The sequence below is a fragment of the Nanorana parkeri genome, unplaced genomic scaffold, assembly GCF_000935625.1.
Source record: "Nanorana parkeri isolate BGI_ZX_2015 unplaced genomic scaffold, ASM93562v1 scaffold1135, whole genome shotgun sequence".
Classification (NCBI taxonomy): Eukaryota; Metazoa; Chordata; class Amphibia; order Anura; family Dicroglossidae; genus Nanorana; species Nanorana parkeri.
In genome coordinates, this window is record NW_017307403.1 from 460,369 (window position 1) to 479,993 (window position 19,625).

The 19,625-nt window shown below is 42.3% G+C and overlaps 1 protein-coding gene across 1 annotated transcript; it reads right to left on the reverse strand.

Moving 5' to 3' along the window:
• Positions 1 to 2,763: 2,763 nt before the first annotated feature.
• Positions 2,764 to 19,305, reverse strand: SLC35E1 (solute carrier family 35 member E1). The gene is made up of 6 exons (XM_018568080.1): positions 18,869 to 19,305; positions 9,210 to 9,280; positions 8,977 to 9,114; positions 7,520 to 7,645; positions 4,648 to 4,893; positions 2,764 to 3,564 (listed from the first exon to the last, which is right to left on the reverse strand). The coding sequence occupies exons 1-6, from the start codon at positions 19,221 to 19,223 to the stop codon at positions 3,337 to 3,339; spliced, it is 1,164 nt and encodes a 387-aa protein (XP_018423582.1). The 5' UTR covers positions 19,224 to 19,305; the 3' UTR covers positions 2,764 to 3,336.
• Positions 19,306 to 19,625: the final 320 nt, after the last annotated feature.

Here is a 19,625-nt window from a genome sequence, read left to right on the forward strand (position 1 = left end):
GGGGAGGAGAGCTAGGTGTGATGATAGAGCCATCATCAATGTTAACAAAAGCTGGCCATACACTGTTCTATTTTTTTTCATTCAACCGGCAGACTGAACAAAAAACATATTACGGATTCCTCCATCGCTTACGAGTGCTGATCAAGGAATCTCCTGCTGCCTTCACCGTATTCTGACAGCAGCCGCCAGCCACTGTCAGAATACCTGAACAGAGCCGTCCGCACATTGGCCGCTGGCTCTGTTCATACAAAGATTTTCTGACCGCCTCCTTTGATCAGCTGATCAAGGGATGTTGGCTGAAAGGGTGCCCACTGTGTGAATTTTGGCCAGTTCTTGGAAGAAAAAAAATGCATAAATGTATGACCAACTTAGGCAGCAGCAAGGTGTAACAAATCTGCAGTGATTTAAGTCATGAAAAATGAGCAGTCAACCTAGCAAAGGAAGTAAATATCTAATGATTCTACTGGCAGGATCAACAAAGGATTTACAAAATGTTCCAGATGGCTCTTATGCTGGCCATACCCGAGTAGATTTCCAAACAAACTTTTGTCATTAAGACCTTCCCTTATCACCAGATAATGCCATAAGACACTCGATGAATGTCAAACTAAATTTTTTTTTTTTTTAACTTTCGATTTTGGAATGAATGGAGTTTGCCGAATGAAAACCACATTCGCTGTTAGAATTTTGTACGATCAGGAAAAAAAAATTCCATCCTGCTCCCGGGTTTTTGTCCTCACTACAGTCAAAATCAATCACTGATCAACAGAAAGACGAAAGAAAGGTCTTTCGAAAACCTAAGCAGTGTATGGCCAGCTTTAGATAAACAGAGCCCAGACTTAAGATGGCCATAGACTGTTCTAATTCTGACAGATTTCTGCTGAACTTTGAGCCGTGGATGGCCCAGTCAGCACCTCACAACTCGACAATTCAATTTATAAATCAACTGAGCAAGGTAGAAAATAATCAGCTGAACACTGACTGCATCCTATCAGATGCAGTGACTGTTCAGGTATTGAGATAGCCGCAGCAACAATATCCGCGGCCAGAGATTCCTCCATCTACGCTGTTTAGTGAATCTACTGATCAATTGAGCCTGTGGGCTGAACGAGAGGATGACGAGAACATTATAGGCATGGGTAGTCTTCATCACACATGTAAATATATAGTTTGACTATAGTTCTGATTTGTAAATAACGTTTGTCAAGCTTTGTAGCACAAACATTATTTTGGTGTCAAGATAAATGGGACAAATCACAGAAAAGTGCACTTCATAGTAACACATTTTCTAAAATGATCACTGGTCAATTTGTTATAATTTTTTTGTCTTAAAAATTATAGAAAATTAATTACATTTTAGATAATGGAACAATACCAAACCTTGTTGTGATCCCCATACTGGAGCTGAAGGTTGCTTTAAAGATTTCAGATGGTTGCTAAAAGCTGGCTGTAAATACCAAGGCTTAACAATCCCTGGTATAAAACTCTGCTTTCATTAAGTGCCTTCAACTACCTTGCTTGCTGTTCCTCTGTCAGAATTATGCATCAGCCCCCCAAGATTTGTCCAGGGATGAGGAATATCCCAGTGCAAAGTAAAGTGATGAGGGCAGCTAGGGGAGAACATAGAGAAACATGCATCTCATGACTTATTTGCCCTCCCATCAAGCCAATGTATCTCATCAAGACCTTGTCAGTTTTAAAAACCTTAGACATCAAAGTCAGTTTCTCAGCACAACTTAACTGCAACTGTAATTGCTTTTTCATGCTCATACCAACCTTATATGGCCACGTAGCTAAATCATTTCTAATGTTGTAGCAGTTTCTTTCTTAAATTATATGCTTGAGATAGATATATATATATATATATATATACATATACATACATAAGATGGGACATGGATTAAAAGTTCAATAGGTAACCATTAAAAAAATAGTGCTTTGCATATAAGAAAGGCTTGTTTGGTTATATTTTCTAAACTATTTCCTAATACATTTCCTTATTGGCTGGCAACAACTGCAGACTAATTATCAATAACATTCCTCAAGTTTAAAAGGTGATGTCATACAGTACAAAAACACATGCATTGCTAATACCTGGCTTAACTTCACCATAACCATGTGCATATATTGTGCATTGCTCCTCTCAGGAAATCCTAAAGCATTAATGTGAAGGAGAATAGACTACACTTTATTTTTACGTTCCCTGGGTGAGCTTTTCAAAAAACAGATCAAATTATAAAAGATGGGTCCTTTTTTTTGGGACAGTGTAAGCATGCTACAAATATAGTGGGTACATATTGTACACTGCAGAGTACCTACATGAACTGCTACACAGTACTGTATAAACAGATTCCCTCCAAAGGCGCTTGGAAAAAGTGGTACACGTGCTCCAAGCACAGGGGCTAGCTACACTGTTTAAGTTAGTAAAACTGTCCCCGGTGCCACAAAGGCAAACCAACTACAAGGAGGGACAGCACAAATGTCACGCTTAAACTCACATTCACTGGATTATCTAGACCAAAGCTGACATAGGGTTGGCCACATAACTGCACTGCTTTCACCACACAACCTCCTGTGGACCTTTTTTGTAGTCCTGAAACTGCAACACTTGTGCTAGTCTAGATATGCAAAAACATATGGAAGTATTAAACAAAATGGAGATATGGGTACTGGAAGAAAAATGGTAAAACCTGACTTTCTATATTGTACTGGAAAAGTTAGCAGGAAACGGATAGATTGCGAAACCTTTTTGCTGCCATGTTCGCATGTATAGATACCTTCCCGGAAAAGATCATAACCAAGGTCTAGATGCCTTCCATAATAACCAGATTCATGTGAATATAATGCAGGGTATCATAACCACCTTTCACTCCAAGTGTACATCTTTATAGTCCAAACATTAGCTAGTTCAGATGTAATGTGTAGATTGCAGTGTGCGCTTGCCAGGAGTAGACAAAGATGATAATGCTCTTCTTAGGAAGGCTGAAGACTCAATTGCATGCAGCAGCCTAAAGGTTCCAATACTTCTGAGGATGTAGGGAGAACACAAATGCACAACCATAGGAGCTGGAGAAGTAATTTAGACTAAAATCCATCTCACTTCACATATCTTAATGTCCTGATACAGAAGAACAAGGGACTGAAAACAGACAAAGCTTTGATCATGCTCTATAGAGAAGCATACACTGCATCTCCACCACTTCCAATGGACAAGCAAATCATACTGTAACCACTCATCAATACAAGTATGAGACGTTTTGTTTTTTCTTGATAAAGTGTGATGTGTAGCAAGTGACGTAGGGGGAATGCCAGGTAGGTAGCAATGGGGAAGATGCTTCAAACATCATATCGATTGTGTGCATTTGGGTGGTTCTGTCGACTATACTGAAAGTGATCAGTCAGTATATTGGTCCGACTATATTGATAGTCTTTTCCAGGAGTGAAGGAAGTAATGCCGTTCTGGAGCTTTTCTGGATGTTCACGGTGCTGATCCAAGCCTTGAATCTCTCCAGCGGAAACAGGAAGTAATTGCTTCTTTGCTTCCTTGCTACCATCATACTTTGCCTGAAAAACAAGAACATGGTCATGCAAGATTTAGAACAGATATATAGAAATAAATCACCAGTTCACAATTTTCACTGCCCTTTTGTATGAACTGCTGGAACAGAGATAAATTGTTGCCTGCATATAAGTAAATACAATACAATGCATCTCATTTAAAATACAGATTATTTTAGAAACTATGGGGCCTTGGGAGATATACAGGCTTTGTATGCTGGTGATGTCACTTGAGCCTGTCCGTCTCTTAAACAAAGGACAGGAGAGTGTCTTCATCAGGCAGTACATCGGAAAAGCCCTAGGTAGACAATCTCCCCATCCTCGACTTCGAGACTATGGAGCTGGTATCATCAGCATACAGAGCCTGTAAACACGATGATCTAAACGGTCAACATTCTTAATAGAATTGCGAGTGCCAGTTGAGTACAGTAGCTTGTAATGAAGGTTACTCCAGCCATGCTGAGGAATCAAGCGATTTTTCTCATGTTCAGTCTGTGGGATAAGAAAAAATCTAAATGTGCATGGCTAGCCTTGTACTGGGTCCCCAGTAAGAGGCTTCCTGTTTTATGAGAGCAGCTCTACACAAGCAACTGGTTTTATTCCACCACGAAACGTCAAGTAATAGATCCAGCACCTCAAATACACCCGGTTTTTTTTCTGTCCGTGTCTCTGCTGGGAGAAGCACCTTCTCCGTTGGTCTTAAAGATCACTGTCTCTGGTACAGAAGGTGATGGGAAATACAAACTTGCGAGTTGTCACAGAAACAGACGGCTAGAGTAAATTTTCCAATGGAAACACTTGTTCTGACGACAACTGTCTAACAGGTACTATTCTATCCCTTTGGAGAGATTTCCTCTTACTTCCTGCTGTCTCTCTGGGACAGCAAGTGAAGCTGAATCTCCTCAATGAGACACAGGAAGAAAAAAAAAAGGGGGGCACAGACGGACATAATCCCTACTTTATCCAAAACTGAAAACAAAAAACAAAGTTTTGGCTGTGCACATGCTTTAACCTGACCATATTCACACATGTTAAAGTCTACAGATCCCATTTAATGCAACAAAACATTGGGTTTAGGGCACCGCTCACCTTGTTATATAGAAAAACTCCAAGAATTGCAGTCATCATGCCTAGAACATTAGTGCCAGTCACAGGATTGCGAAGCATGAGGAGAGAGACTGTAATGACCATGATCCTTTTTGTGGCATTGGCTACAGAGTAACTTAGAGGACTTATAAGATTAAGGATGCTGAAGGCAATCAGGTTCTGGGCAAAGTTACAAGTTCCGCTGATGACAAGGAGGAGAAGTGTCCATGACCATTGAGAGAAGGAGCTCTGTAGAGGATGACAAGCAGAGGAATGAAGTACAAGAAACCAACCCAAAACATAAGTAAACAGTGTATCTTCTTTGTGACCCTGTGATTGGATCAGTCCACCCGAATCCGATTTCGGAACATGCTGCGGAATGGAATCCAACATCGGATCCTTTTAATTCTCGGTGAATCCAGAGGCAAGATTTATCCATCTTAATTCCCACTTATGGACTTCACCACCCAGTAGCCTCACTCCTCATACGGTATTCAACACAATATGTAAAAACTGCAATTCAAATAGGAATTATTACCCCCCTTGGTTACAGACACAGCAGATGATTGGGTCTTGTAACATAAGCACACACATGTTGCCATTGTGAGATCAGAGACACAAAAGAAGTGGGTGTTCAATTCTTACCAGCAACAAGTAACTGAATATCTGTTTTGTTCAAATAAAACTTTTCCAATAGGAAATATAAAATCGATAAACTCGTGAAAAAGCTAGCTGTCTGGCGGTTATGCTGTCCCTATGGATTCAATACTTTGAGTCACTAACCTGGAGCAATTCTGCAAAAAGGAAAAACAAAAACATGAGTTGATTACCTGATAACTCTGTTTCCAGGAATCTTCCAGGACAACTGCGTAGTTCTGGGTCAGTGACTCAACCTATTAAAGCCAGAGAGTCAGAATCCCTACTAGCCAGCTAACCTTTGCAGAATGAAATGCCAGTAATAGATGCCTCTGTTTCTCTTGGGAAATATTTCCTTTAAAGTCCACCTTCTGAAATAAATAAACCCAACAACAGCACACACACTGATAAAAGAATAGACGTATGCATTTAATATATGTTTGGATTCAGGCCTGGAAAGCACTGCACTGGTGACCAGAGGCTCGTGGGTGCAATGCTCAGGCTCCTGCAGACTGTTCCTTCAGCCCTAGGTCCATACCAAGGTACAGACTCTCTGTTAGGAGGTGAGGAAGTAATCAATGGACTACAAGTCAGGTGACATCGCCGCACTTGTGCTCCATTGAGATCTGCGAGTCCCTTTTCCACAGTGGAAGATCAGACCTGTAGATTGCCATTCACAAGTCGCTGTGAATGGATCACGTTGCTGTGCAGGAGGAACCACAAACCGCTACACCAAATTCAAATGAAAATCAAGAGCATGTGGGGAGAAGCAACTCCAGCAAGTGGATTTTAAGAATGTGACCCTAAATATGGATGGAACATGAAACACTGTCACAAAGCTGGACTAGGCTTTTAAGCAGTAAAAGTGTTTTTGTTAGAGTTTGGGTATAATATAAGAGTACTCTTTGTCCAATTTCAAAGTCATGAGTGAATACAGAAACATGTAGGGCAGTATTCGTCATCTCCCTTCTTCTAATACTCCCACAAGTCATGTTGTTACACAGATATAAAGCATCCATTCTTATGACTGAATCCCTGCATCACTTATTGATTGCATCAGATTACAGAACAGTACTTGTTACATTTAAATGCCAGGTCCTCTTTATATAGTAACCTATTTTCTGTCTGGGTGTAACTAAGGACATTAGTTAATCCCGTTCTTAACCATTGGCAGACATTACTGAATCCAGTTTGTTTTTAAGGTTTATGAGTCACCTGCTAAGCACCTAGTTTATAACCTGTAAAGGCCACATAGGTAAATACACCTTTCACAAGGGAGATATGAAGTCTGCTATGGCTCACGTCTTCTCCTGAAAGTGCCAGCTGCCTGGCTGTCCTGATGATGCTTTAGCTTCAATACTTTCTGAACCACTGACCCCCAAACATGTATATAAAGAGCTGATTTTTCTCTGACTTATTTGCTGCGTCCTGAGTCTGAGATTCAGAACTAGTGCAGGCAGAGCTGGTTGGAGCAACTAGCATTTTCAAGTTCTCATGACAGGTGATCTTGTGATATTCTGTGACAACTTTATTACCATGTGATATGAAAAACCTTTAAAATCACAAGGTAGCACTAAAATGTACCATGCAAATATTCTGCAATTCTATTTAAAGCTCAAGTCTGGGATGAGCAAATACGGTCTAAATAGAAGAGTCTTTACTTGAATCTTGGGGTGCTTGTATTTCTTTCAGATCAGTACATGCAAATATTGTCTATATACAAGAGGCATTTGTGTTCTTACTTGAATCTTTGTATTTATTGCACATTTCTTCCAGATCTGTGCAGTAATCCATTGTGGGACTCTCTCCCTCTCTGTAGGAGTTTCCTGTAATACAGACCAGTCACTGCTGCTCGGTCTCCTTGTGCAGAGTGACTGGTCTGGTTTCCACCCTCTTCTGTAGTTTTCTGCAGGCAGTCTGTAGAGGGTGGAGCCTGCTGGGACCCTCTCAACGATCTGCTATCATTATAGGCTATGTACAGCACAGTGATGAAGTTACCGCAACAGAGATCACAGCATGTGCTAGTGTGTTGTGCTGCCATTTTTTTTTTAAGTGGTACCACATTAAATTATGAAATAGAGGCAGGTGAGGTCTGGTGGTGCTGGGATGTGTTGGCATCCCCTTCAAAATGAACGGGTTGCATTAACACATCACACAGGAATGCCCCGGCCTTAGAACAATTAAGTAAAAAAATACAGTTTACATTAAAACAACAAAATTAGGAAAAACATCAATTCACCATATCACTCTCCACTAGGAAGGATGAAAGGTCCAGTAACACCCATGTGGGTATCATGAAAAATACAGCATGACATCCCAGAAGGTTCAGCAACCTCAGATGATGTATCCGTGAGTCACGAAGCACCTATTGAGTTAGAACATCATATGTTACTTATACAAGTTTAAGAAATCTAAAATGGTGTGAATTGTAGATTTTACAGTGAATCTGACTAGTTAATTCAGAGGGATTATGCAACAGGAGAAGACCAGACAGAAGCATGAAGAATATTTACTAGGGATGCACCGATACCAATATTCATAGGTCAGAAACCGCCGCAGAGCCCTGGTGAGCAACACAGTATGTATCTTCATAATATTCTGCATTGCTGTATAATGTATTGCTGAGATTTGTAGTCCTATATTGCTGGTGGTATTCTGCATTGCTGTATAATGTATTGCTGGGATCTGTAGTCCCTCTACAGCTTGGAGTCAGTGGCAGAACTACCAGACTTGCAGCGTTTGCAGCTGCGACTGGACCCTAGCGCTCCTCCACTGTTGTAAAATCATTAAGCTGTATTGTTTTAGAAAAAATTTGCCCCCCCCACAAAAAAAAAGAAAAAAGGTATCCGTAATTGGTATCGGCAAGCACTTGGCAGAAAGGTATCAGTACTTGTTCTTGAAAAAAAATGGTATTGGTGCATCCCTAATACTTACATTTAAAATGAGACCCAATGTAATTAAAAGACAGACACATATTGCTTAAAAGTCCATGAAATCTTTTTGGACTGAAGTGAGAACTGAACTAATTTTCCAGCCCATATGCAGGGGTGTAATGAGGTCTGGTATGTAATAAAGATAGTCAGTGGTCATGCTGAATGTTAGGTCATTCTGACATACCCTTCTTTCCCAATTACACTGTTAATCATACCAATTACTAGCTCTATAAAATGAGTATAGATTACAGAATAAATGTTTTATTTTGGCTCTAGAGTTTTGTAAAAAAAAAAGAAAAAGTAAAATTTCTAAATTACATTTTTCTATATTCTTATCTTTAAATATGAATTTTAGATTTATTAAATCATTGTTTATACAAATGTATTAATTAAAAACAAAAAAAAAAACACAAAATAATCAAATCCTGATAGATAGCAAAGAATAAAAGCATACCAGACAGATTCTTTAATATAAAATTAAAAAAAAAAAAAAAAAAAAAGTGTCCCAGTTTTGAATGGGATTAAAAAAACAGAGCTCTACTCAAAATGGTACAACATTCCTGCTGCTTCAACATGCTCTATCTCGAAAGTGCTGACTTCCCCATCAAGGGAATCCTCTAGGATTCTCCCTTACAGGCAGAGTAACCAGCCTGAGATGTGTGGAAGGCCAGATCCAGGTAATCACCATTTTCACTGCTATTTTTCTCTCCTTACCCTCCAACCAAACCTGCCAATTAGGGGAGCTTAACCTCTGCACACTAACCTTCTTGGAGAAGATGTTTTGCAGAGAGAAGCAAAGAGTGGCAGCAAGAGCGCTGATTAGCCCCCACATGTCAAAGGAAATTTCAGTAGCAGTGGCCAGCAGAACTCCTCCAATAATTGGAACCAAGGATAGGTACACCTGGGTGGACATAAAGAATATGTTAAAGAAACATTATGGAGACTACCCAATAGGAACCAAGACTGAATGTGATGTGATGGTTACTCCACACTCACCTTTGTGGTCTGCTTTTCCTTCATTATTATCCTAGAAAGCAGCACCACCCATATTGGCATTGTGGCCTTCACTGGAAAATAAGAGTAAAATAAATATTGGGGGGGAAAAAAAAGTATACAAACAGCTCCTTTGTTTAAAAAAAGAACTCCAGGCAGAAAAAATTAACCCTTGCAGTGGGGCTACCCCCACACTGCGAGTGTTAACTGCCCATTTTTGTCTAGGGTGTAAAATACCAATACTCACCTGAATTTCGGACCCGTTAGGCTGCTAGACAGGTCCCTGCCGCCTCCCTCCCCCTCCACTGCGGTGATGGAATGTCTCTCAGCATCCTCATGTTTAATACGCTGTATTAATCACAATTACTCACAGATCCTTAGACCACCAGAGCAAAGGGAGAACGAGGCTGCAGTCTAGCAGCCAGCCGAGTATTTTTGGGGTATTTTACACCCTAGACAAAAATGAGCAGTAAACAAGCCCTACAGATTTCTGTTCAGTGCTTACATCTGACTGTCCTGTCCCATTCTCCAGTTTACTAAACTGTCAGGTTTACTGTATAAGCAAAAAGCAAGTTTACAAATCTGCAGCAAGAATTCCTATCAGAAAAAATAAGATGTTTTGTACTTACCATTAAATCTTTCTTTTAGTTCATTGAGGGACACATGCATTTTATTACAGTCAGGTTATACTGATGCCTACAGGAGTTTGGAACACAGATGAACAGAAAAAGTTGTAAGGCAGCCCCTGTATAGCCCTTCCTATACCCAGCATGCCTCTGTTTTGTGAGAAAGCAATGCACAGGGTCAGAAAAACACACAGAAGGCTGGGACCTTTATCCCTCAATAGACTACTAGACAAATTTTATGGCAAGTACAACAATCTAATCTTTATAACCCATTGAGAGACACAGGAATTCAAAGTGGACATACTCTGTGTAGTCAATGGGAGAGATCCCAGGCCTGCCAAGAGGTGAATGTCCTATAGAACTCAGGAGACACCCAACGGAAGCATTTCCGAGTAAGCAGAAACAGTCTGTTCTGGTAAATTAGATGGATCTCCTGGGTGCCGAGACACACCAGTGAAGCATTCTCCGGGAAGGGAATGGATGTATCTCCTAGAGACTAGACACTGACGTGGAGGCTGAAGATGACAGAGAGCCTACAAGAAAAAGGGGGAACATGGTAGAAGGAGAATCCCTTGACACCCCACAAGCCCCAAATGGTAAGGGCGAGGAAGAGGCAAATTCCATAACAGGTAAGGAAGAGTACAAACGTCCACTTGAAGGAGACCTCTTTACTGATGGCCTACAGAGAACCACTGTAGTCAGCTCAAACCAGGATCTGAGAAGAGAGTTTGCGGCCTGTTAGTAAAATTCTGAAAGGAGAGGACACCTTTACCCCCTTTAGTAGTGTGCATGTTAATGTGGATAACTGGTGCATCCATGGTGGGAAGAGATGACAAATTTCTAAGGTACCCTTTAGAAGGTTAGAGCTCTGAGGCCTACAACCATTTAGGGTGCTTTTGGTCCCCAAATGCTAGTTTGACTCAATAAATTACTCAAAAAGCAGGTGTTGAGGAAAGGTCTTAGCAGCTATACAGTAGGAGCTTTAAAAGACCCTAAGACTGGAACAGGAAGCTGATCTTTCAGAGGCAGGGTAGTATGCACTGGATCAATTAGGTTTGCAACAACCCATCTGTGTCATCAGCAGATGGCTCAAGATCAGTGTCTTCAGAGGATGACTGTTGACACTCAGACTCTGAATAGTATAGTGATGAATAGTGATAGTAACTATATCCCGAGGCTCAGTTTGATTTTTAGGCTCTGAAGGATCAGGGGCAGACTTTGCTGGAGATGGAGCTGGGGTGCGCTTAGGACCTCTGCGGGCAGTAACTGGGCACAGACAGATAGACGCACAGTAGACCTGAAAGTTCCTGTGGACATGGAGGAGGCCTTGCCTGACGGAGCTGCAGGAGTCTATGTCTAGGAGGACACAGTAATAGAGGTCTCGGGTCCTAAATTACAGGTGTCAATTCCTTGTGGGGATAGCGGATACATGCCCCTAGAACCAGTAAGGGAGTATGGGCTGAGGTTACATACAGCAGTGCGACTGTCCTCTGTGTTCCTTACCAAAGACAGGTTGTGCCCAGAAAGTGGTATTGCAGTTATTGAGGCAAGACCTCAATATGCAAAAGCCTGGGCAGCAGGTGTTGATTACGGTTTCAGGCAGTAAGGCCATGTTGACACCATTTTCCGGACCAGATCTGGAACGCTGTGCATTGCGTTTTGCCACATTTGAGCTTAAAATGGGCGGTCTGGTGCATTTGATGCATTTCCACGCATTCCAGACCAGAGAAAATGAGACAAGTAGCATTTTTTTTTTTTTTGTCTGGTCCGGAATGGACTGCACTGGTGTGAACAGAGCCCAGAATTACCATAGGGATACATTGGGATGCTTTTTTGGTACAGGAACAAACTGTTCTGGTCTGAACATAATCCGGACATGGTGTGAACAAGCCCCAAGAGGAGACTGACCAGAGAATGGAGATCCATGTGGTGCTTCAGGAGGAACAGCAGCAGATAAACGCTTCATCCAGGCCGAATGGTGGGAAAGCATGTTTGCTAGTGTCCCAACCTCCTGTAGGTAGCAGTATAGCTCGACAAATATAATCCCTGTATTTCTCGTTGGACAATAAAAGGTTGTAAAAAAAACTGGCTGCAATGGTAAAAACACAACTGTTTCTAGTCTTAAGGCTAAATTTCATACATACATGTGACCAGCTTCATCTGCCAAAATCATGTGCATTTCTTTGGTTACTCACACACCAGGGCTGGACAAATTCCAGGAGCCAGTTAGACAATGCTGCTTAAAAATTACAGCTGGCATCCAACTTTTGACAAATTGGTTGCAGTGCATTCAGGAAACAACACTGTATAAAGCAAACATGCCGCCACCAGTTTGTAAAGGAGGCAGTAAATCAGAAAATACACCAAATGTGTCTAGCTTGTACTAAAAGCCAAGCAGAAAGATGCATCAAGTACAGTCTAAGAATTTTTTTTGTAGGAATGATACTATAAGCTGTCAAATGAATACAGTATTATAAAGTTAGCAAGTCACTTGCAGCCAGATTCCAACATCTGCATTCTCTGCAACAGCATTAGAAGTGAAATGGTCAAGCAAGGATTGGTCAGGTTAGCATACAATTCAGGAATTCATTTGTGCAAATTAGAAGCCAACCCAACTGGAAATAATAAAAAAAAACACCTAGTCCTATAATTTTTTGCCATACAAGCTACCTGGCTCATGGCATCTGTCCAGCCGTGTGATACATAATCTGCAACCACAGAGGTAGCTTGAATGCTTTGTATTCCTACACTTCTGCTTGTATCTATTATACACATAGAAAAGATGTCGTAAGCACTGCACAGGCATTTGTTTGCACAAGGAGTAGTCATTCCTTATTTCTCTCATGTGGCAGAAATGAAACTGCTATTAATAAAGTCATCACAGATGTAAATATCAGAATTTCATGGTTTCGTAATGCAGGGTACCGTGTGTGTACGTATGTAATATAATAACACACACACACACACACACACATTTTAGGCAGGTGTGAAAAATGCTGTAAAGTATCCTTTCAAAAATATATATTTTTATTGTTTATTTTTTTTATCAATTTACAAACTGCAAAGTGAATGAACAGAAGAAAAATCGAAATCAAATCAATATTTGGTGTGACCACCCTTTGGCTTCAAACCAGCATCAATTCTTAAGCTAGTCATTGCTGCCAAGAACCAATAGCTCAAATAGCTTATCAAGCACAGACCTATGTCAATTTCTATAATCGTTCATTAGCACTACCATCTCACAGAATTTTGTAGATTGACAGAACGGAGTTTCGTTTACGCATGTGCTGCAATTTTTTCGTACGAAAACGCAACTAATCAATTGATTTTCACTCGATTTGAAAAAGTTTTCCAGCCTCACCCTTCAAGAAAATTTGAGCAGGATTACAGTTAAAAAAACGTTGGTGTCCCAGCAACTGTTCGATAATCGTTTGAAAGACCATCCATGGAAGATTGTATGGGCACCTTATCCTCCTGCCGTCTGCCCGTTGAGAAAAAACGGACGGCAGACTCCCATTTGCGGTTTGCCGTCTCCAGACAGCATTTTTTTCCTGCTCGCGTGCGGGCAGGAAAAGCCCGTACTTTCAGCATAACCGTTACTGGCTGTTTCTCATACAACCGATCAGCGGCTCTATAGCCGATTGGTTGTATGGGGTTATTTGATCTGCCGCAATCAACGCCCCCACCCTCCTCCCCAATAAAGAGGACCAGTCACTGTATAATGGCTATCACATAGGGGGATTGTTATTACCCTATGTAAAAATAACAAGAAGTGTAAAAAAAATATATAAATAAAAGTTAAAATAAAATAAGAGTCACATATAAAAAATAATTTTTTTTTTACAAGGGGTTCTAAAGAAAGTTTTTAAAAAAACCCGCTTTAACAGAGGCTTAAACTTAGCCTCATTAACGCTGCTCGTTCCTGCGCCAAGAATCAGGCACTGCTCATGCAGTCGCAAAGGATCTTGGGGCGGGCGCATGCACAGTTCGGATTCTCGGCCAGGAGACGAGCAGAGACGCAAGGTAAGTCTATGGACGCGTGCACACGCATGCAGACACCGCTGGATCGGTGGGGCAGAGCAGTCAGCGCTGGATCGGAGGGCCGCCGCACCGCTGGAGGGACAGATGAAAACATCAGGAAAGAAGATCGTAATAAGAGACATCATTTAAGGTAAGTGCCAACATTAACATGGGGGGGAGGGAATTTTTTTTTAACTTTAATGTCACTTTAAGTCCCCCACGTTTACACAAATATAAACGTAAATATGCGCCAGCGCACGAAAACGACAAGCGTACACACGTTACATATCGCCGCAAATGTCGGAGTGAGAGCAATCATTTTAGGGCCATTAATCACTGATATCGCTAAACTGATGAGCGGTAAAAGCTTTTAAAGAGTCACCGATGGTCAATTTGGGGTATTGTAGTTTTTTGAGGTTTCGCGCGTGCACGCAATTTTAAGGCTTGACATGTTTGGTGTCTTTTTACCCGACGTGAACCCGTCTCTTATATTTTAACAAACAATTGGGTAATAATAAATGTTTTATAATTTAATATAGGGGAAACAGTTTTTATTTTTTTTCATTTTCTTTACTTTCTCCTTATTATAGTAAAAAATAAAACCCCCAGTGGTGATTAAATACCACCAGAAGAAAGCTCTATCTGTCCCCAAAAAAGGGTATAAAATTAATTTCAGTACAGCGTTGCATGACGGAATAAATGTCAAAGTACCACAGCGCTGAATACTAAAAAATGGCCTGGATGGGAAGGGGGTGTAACACCGCGGACTTCAAGTGGTTAAAGCTGGCCATACACCTTACAACCATCGCAAGACTTTCGTTGTGCGATGGTTGTAAGGTAATTAAAATCTCGTACGATCTGCCCATCTTGGACAGGTAGATCGTACTTCCGATCATCGCAAGCCCGCCCCGCTGAGGGGAGGGTTTCTGATGACTGCAATGCTAAGCGGGCAGTGTGCGCTTGCAACATTTATTCTGCAGCAGAACAACGACCCCAAACATACAGCCAATGTCATTAAGAACTATCTTCAGCATAAAGAAGAACAAGGAGTCCTGGAAGTGATGGTTTGATCCCCACAGAGCCCTGATCTCAGCATCGAGTCTGCCTGGGATTACATGAAGAGACAGAAGGATTTGAGGCAGCCTACATCCACAGAAGATCTGTGCTTAGTTCGCCAAGATGTTTGGAACAACCTACCTGCCGAGTTCCTTCAAAAACTGTGTACAATTGTACCTAGAAGAATTGATGCTGTTTTGAAGGCAAAGGGTGGTCACCCCAAATATTGATTTAGATTTCTCTTAATTTACTTTCCATTTTGTTAATTGATAAAAAAAAACAAAAACTATTAAACACTTATTTCTGAAAGCATTCCTTCACACCTGCGTAAAAGGTTTGCACAGTACTGTGTAATACATACATACCAAATTGAGTGAATTTACATGTGGAAAGGCAAAGGTTTTGGGGCAATAAAGGAAAACTATATCATACACAGTATTATGTGACCAGTAAAAGGTGACCCATACACTGATCTATTTTTTTCCTCAAAAACCTTAGGGCATGAGATGTCCAATTTCTTTGGAAGCTTTTTTGCTTTCTGACATATCTTAAAACAGTTGTATGTAGTCTTTCTAAATGTATAACCGGGTGGTGATGCAGAGTTTACATTTTAACAATAAAAAAATAATTGTGGCATTTATACTGGTATCAAAAGCACATCAATAATATTACATACTGTAGGTAATTCTCTTCCTTTCCATTATTATGTTTTCCTACACAAGCATCTAGCTACTCAGAAAAAAAGCAGGTGAAGAAAATAAACTGAACAGAATAAACTTTGATCAGCCTAGTAGCTATAAGCCGCGTCACTTTTACTTATTTTGCTATTTGTAGTTTGAGAACCCAATGCTATGTAGCCACTAGAATGACTTGTCTACAGCAAGAAATACATTTTCCATTGAATGGTTCTGTGGGAAGATCACAATGCTATACCAGGTGCACAACAGCTTTACCAGATTTAGAAAGAAAAACAAACCATATGTTGATTGAAGGCTCATTTCCCTTGATGCTCTGTGTTTTAATGCTCACCCCATAACACAACACCATAGCATAGCAGTTTTAGCCACTCACATGGGTTTCAGCTTGTAAAAGTGCAGTGCGTACAGCAAGATTTTGCAGAGCTTTCAGTAACCTTCGAGCAGGCCTTTAAGACATCATTCAGCTCCAAGATTTAAATTGGAGTGTGGTTAGCAAGCATCAGCAATACTTAAAAAGTGACACTAAACTCAGGAATTAAAGGAGCCGATCTGTGACAAGGAGACTGTCACAGGGCGGCTCAGTAGATCGGGAGGTGAGGGAACACATACCGGCGTTCGCTCACCTCTCGATCCTGTCACGGCTCTCTGCCAGGTGACAGGGGAGGGGCTGGATTCCCCCCTTCCCGCTCCGCCAGCGCTGACTGGCGGAACGGACAGGGTAGGGGGCGGGTACAGCTGGCTCTGCCTCTAGATAGGCAGAGCCAGCTGTCACTCACGCAGCTGGGCAGATCCCGGCACAATTGTCGGGATCCGCTTCAGCGTCTCAGTATACCGTGAACAGCAGCTCGCGGTATACTGCGGCGTCTCAGTATACCGCGAGCTACTGAACCTAGGGTGACGGGAGGACACTAGTTTGTGTCCTCCCGTTACCCTAAGGAGAACTATGGGGAAAAGCTTTAACCCCATAGTTCTCCTTTAAACCTTAAAATTGCATTCAGGCACCTTAACTAATAATAAAAATGTATCTTATTTGTGTCACTCAGCTGTAGATCCTCAAATCATCTCTGAATTGGTGCTGACACTGTCCTTCCTTCTGGAGGGTGACTACTTTTGTTCCCCATGGTCCCTGTGTGTGTTGTAAAGAAGCCAACGCTCCAAGCTCTCCCATGATAGACAGCAATCTCGGGTTTCGTTTACAAATTTGTACTGAGATTGTAGTCCATCACAGGAGCAAGCTTGGGGTGGTGGCTACTTTACAACACACAGAGGGACCATGAGGAACAAAAGTAGTCACCCTCCAGAAGGAAGGACAGTGTCAGCACCAATTCAAAGATGATTTGAGGATCTACACCTGAGTGATACACAAATAAGATGCATTTCTGTTAATAGTGAATGTACTTGAATTTATTTTTAAGATGTAACTCCTGAGTTTAGTGTCACTTTAAAGCTTGATAAATGTCTGCTAGCAGCTTGTTGAAAGTCACAGTCAGCACTCCTAAATAAATCAGTGTTTAATATCCCCATACCGAAATGAAGTTTCCTTTACAGGGCCCAGCAAAGATGCTTGATACTTGTTAAAGCCTAAAGACCCCATTCATACTTGTGTAGATTGGGTGTCTCTCACAAATCACACTCATGGGAAGCGAAACACCATCAAGTTTCCAGTTTGTCTTATTTCTTGCTTCTTTCTTCTTTCAGTATCGAGTACCGATATTTATATTTCGGTACTCGCCGATCCAGGAGTACTGATACTGGTACTTCCGCTAGCATGGAGCCGGCTTCTCAGCCAATCGGGAAGCTGGGCGGCAGGTAATAACCCACCTACCGACTGCCTGATTGGATGGAAAGCCGACTCCATGCTGTTTAAACGGCTCAATGCTGATTGGCTGGGAAGCCAGCTTCCCAGTCAATCAGCATCGAGCCGGTGAGTCATTACCTGCCGCCCAGCTTCCCGATTGGCCAAGAAGCCAGCTCCATGTTGCCTCACGACACAGCTGGTTAGAGCAAGTCCCCCCCTGACCGGAAGTTCCAGTATCGGAGCATTTGTGCAAGTACGAGTACTGGTATCGGTGCATCCTGAATACAAGCCACCCCAAAAAATCTATTTTAATTCAGGTGGTAATGCAACAAAATAGGAAAAGGGGGGTGAATACTTTTGCAAGCCACTATATGTGCAGAGGGCCGTAAGTGCTGCTTTGTATAACACTTCCCATCTGCAGCCATTTGCAATTTGTAAGACTCATCCAATTGGCCTCAAATCACAAGTGTGAACAGGACCTTACAAACGCTTTGCAAAAGCTTACCGTACACACTGCTCTTATACAAGCTAAAGTGTGTACAAGGCCTTTGGCTAATACACAGCCGTGTGATGGTGCATTCAATTTAGAATTCTGCGTGTCCAGGGACTTATTAGTACCACATCTGTCCCTATCTGCAGGTAAGCGCTGAATGCGCCAATACATACGAACAGTGGCAGACAGCCATAGCTCCTGTCATCACTACATACAGGCTCCCCTGCTGGAACTGTTTGCATACACCTATGAGCCACACAGATTCTTGACACGTGTCCAGCCCTAATCACACATGTAAATGGGGCCTTGAAGCTGAACTCCCGACTAAGCAAATATTGTTTCTATATGAAAGAGGCATGTGTGCTCTTACTTGAATATTGGTGTTTACTGCAGATTTCTTCCAGATCTGTGAAGTAACCCAGTGTGAGATTTTTCCTCTGTGCAAGAGCTTCTAGTATTACAGACCAGTCACTGCTGCTTTCTCCTCCTGCAGGGTGACTGGTCTTGTATCCACACTGGTAGTGGGTGGAGCCTGCTGGGTCCCCCCTACAGTTCTGCTCTCATTTATTATATCACTCCTACTCATATGGTAACAGCTGGGATTGCAAAGGCATTTGGGCCACACAAAAAGTGGACTTGCATCCTTTGATTTGTGTTTCTATCACCTAGATAATGTCTCCTGTATTTGAATAAGCTAAAACACAGGAGGCTATAGGGTGAATGCAGCCTTTGACAAGCACAGCAATCATGGTCATGTTCTCAGATCGCCCGAGTCTTACATAATTGTGTTATCAGCATTACAGCATCATTAAGAAACCACAGCTCAGCCCACAGTGGGCAATCTTCTGAGGTGACTTGTTGTGGCCAGTGTCATCAGCCCCCACTGAATCTCCAGCAATAACCCCCCGAGCAACCTTCACAGCTGTCCCCCACCTCACAGCCCCCAATGTCTCTCTTCGCTCTGCACTTACCGGTGTGGGCATAGGAGACGGGCACCTTCCAAATGCTGAAATGTGCAGACACAGAGGCGAAATACTTCCCAAAGGCCAGCGGGATGATGTACCAGCGGTAATACCTGGCAGGCAGCTGGGTATGGGGAACCCCCCATGCTCGGAGCATAGGGGGAAGGAAGCAGCAGATGGCCAGGATGTGGAACAGGGACACCGTTACCGGGTACGGGAAGTTGTTCAGGATGATCTTGTTCACCACGTTACCACCAGAGCTCACCGAGTACCAGAGCAAGCAGAGCACGCCAATCCGGGCCCCTTCCTTCACACCGGGCCCCGCTGGGGAGCCAGTGACCCCCGAGCCGGTCACAGCCGCCATGACCCGGTCCCTCTTCCCCTACAGGGAAGCCGCACACTTCACCGGGACACAGGCACACTAGAGAGACGTGGAAGTGGAGACGTCAAGAGAATAGGAGGAGGTAGAGCATTTTCACAATTGCGTCACATCCGGTGGGAAGAGCCACTATAATGATTTCGCCATTTCCTCTATAGACGGCGACGTCGGCGTAGTTGGTATCTTAGCTACTGCTTCCCTGGAAGTCTCTCACTCATGCTGAAGCTGGGGTTGCAGTCGGAGCTGTGATGTCAGGCTGTGTGCGGCTAGGCTTGGCATTGCGTTGTATATAGACAATCTATAACATATGTACATGTTTCCACACACCAGTGTGCAGTAGGGGAGTTAGGGTACTTTTTTTTAGAGCCTACATATAGATGTGGCCGT

What these genes read in the sequence shown, in the direction of transcription:
- SLC35E1 (XM_018568080.1), bottom strand. Translation starts at nt 19,223, where the DNA reads ATGGCGGCTGTGACCGGCTCGGGGGTCACTGGCTCCCCAGCGGGGCCC. An exon ending in CGTCTCCTATGCCCACACCG is followed by an intron (nt 9,281 to 18,868) that starts GTAAGTGCAGAG and finishes CTTATTTTCCAG; the next exon opens with TGAAGGCCACAATGCCAATA. An exon ending in GAGTTTTTCTATATAACAAG is followed by an intron (nt 3,565 to 4,647) that starts GTGAGCGGTGCC and finishes CTTGTTTTTCAG; the next exon opens with GCAAAGTATGATGGTAGCAA.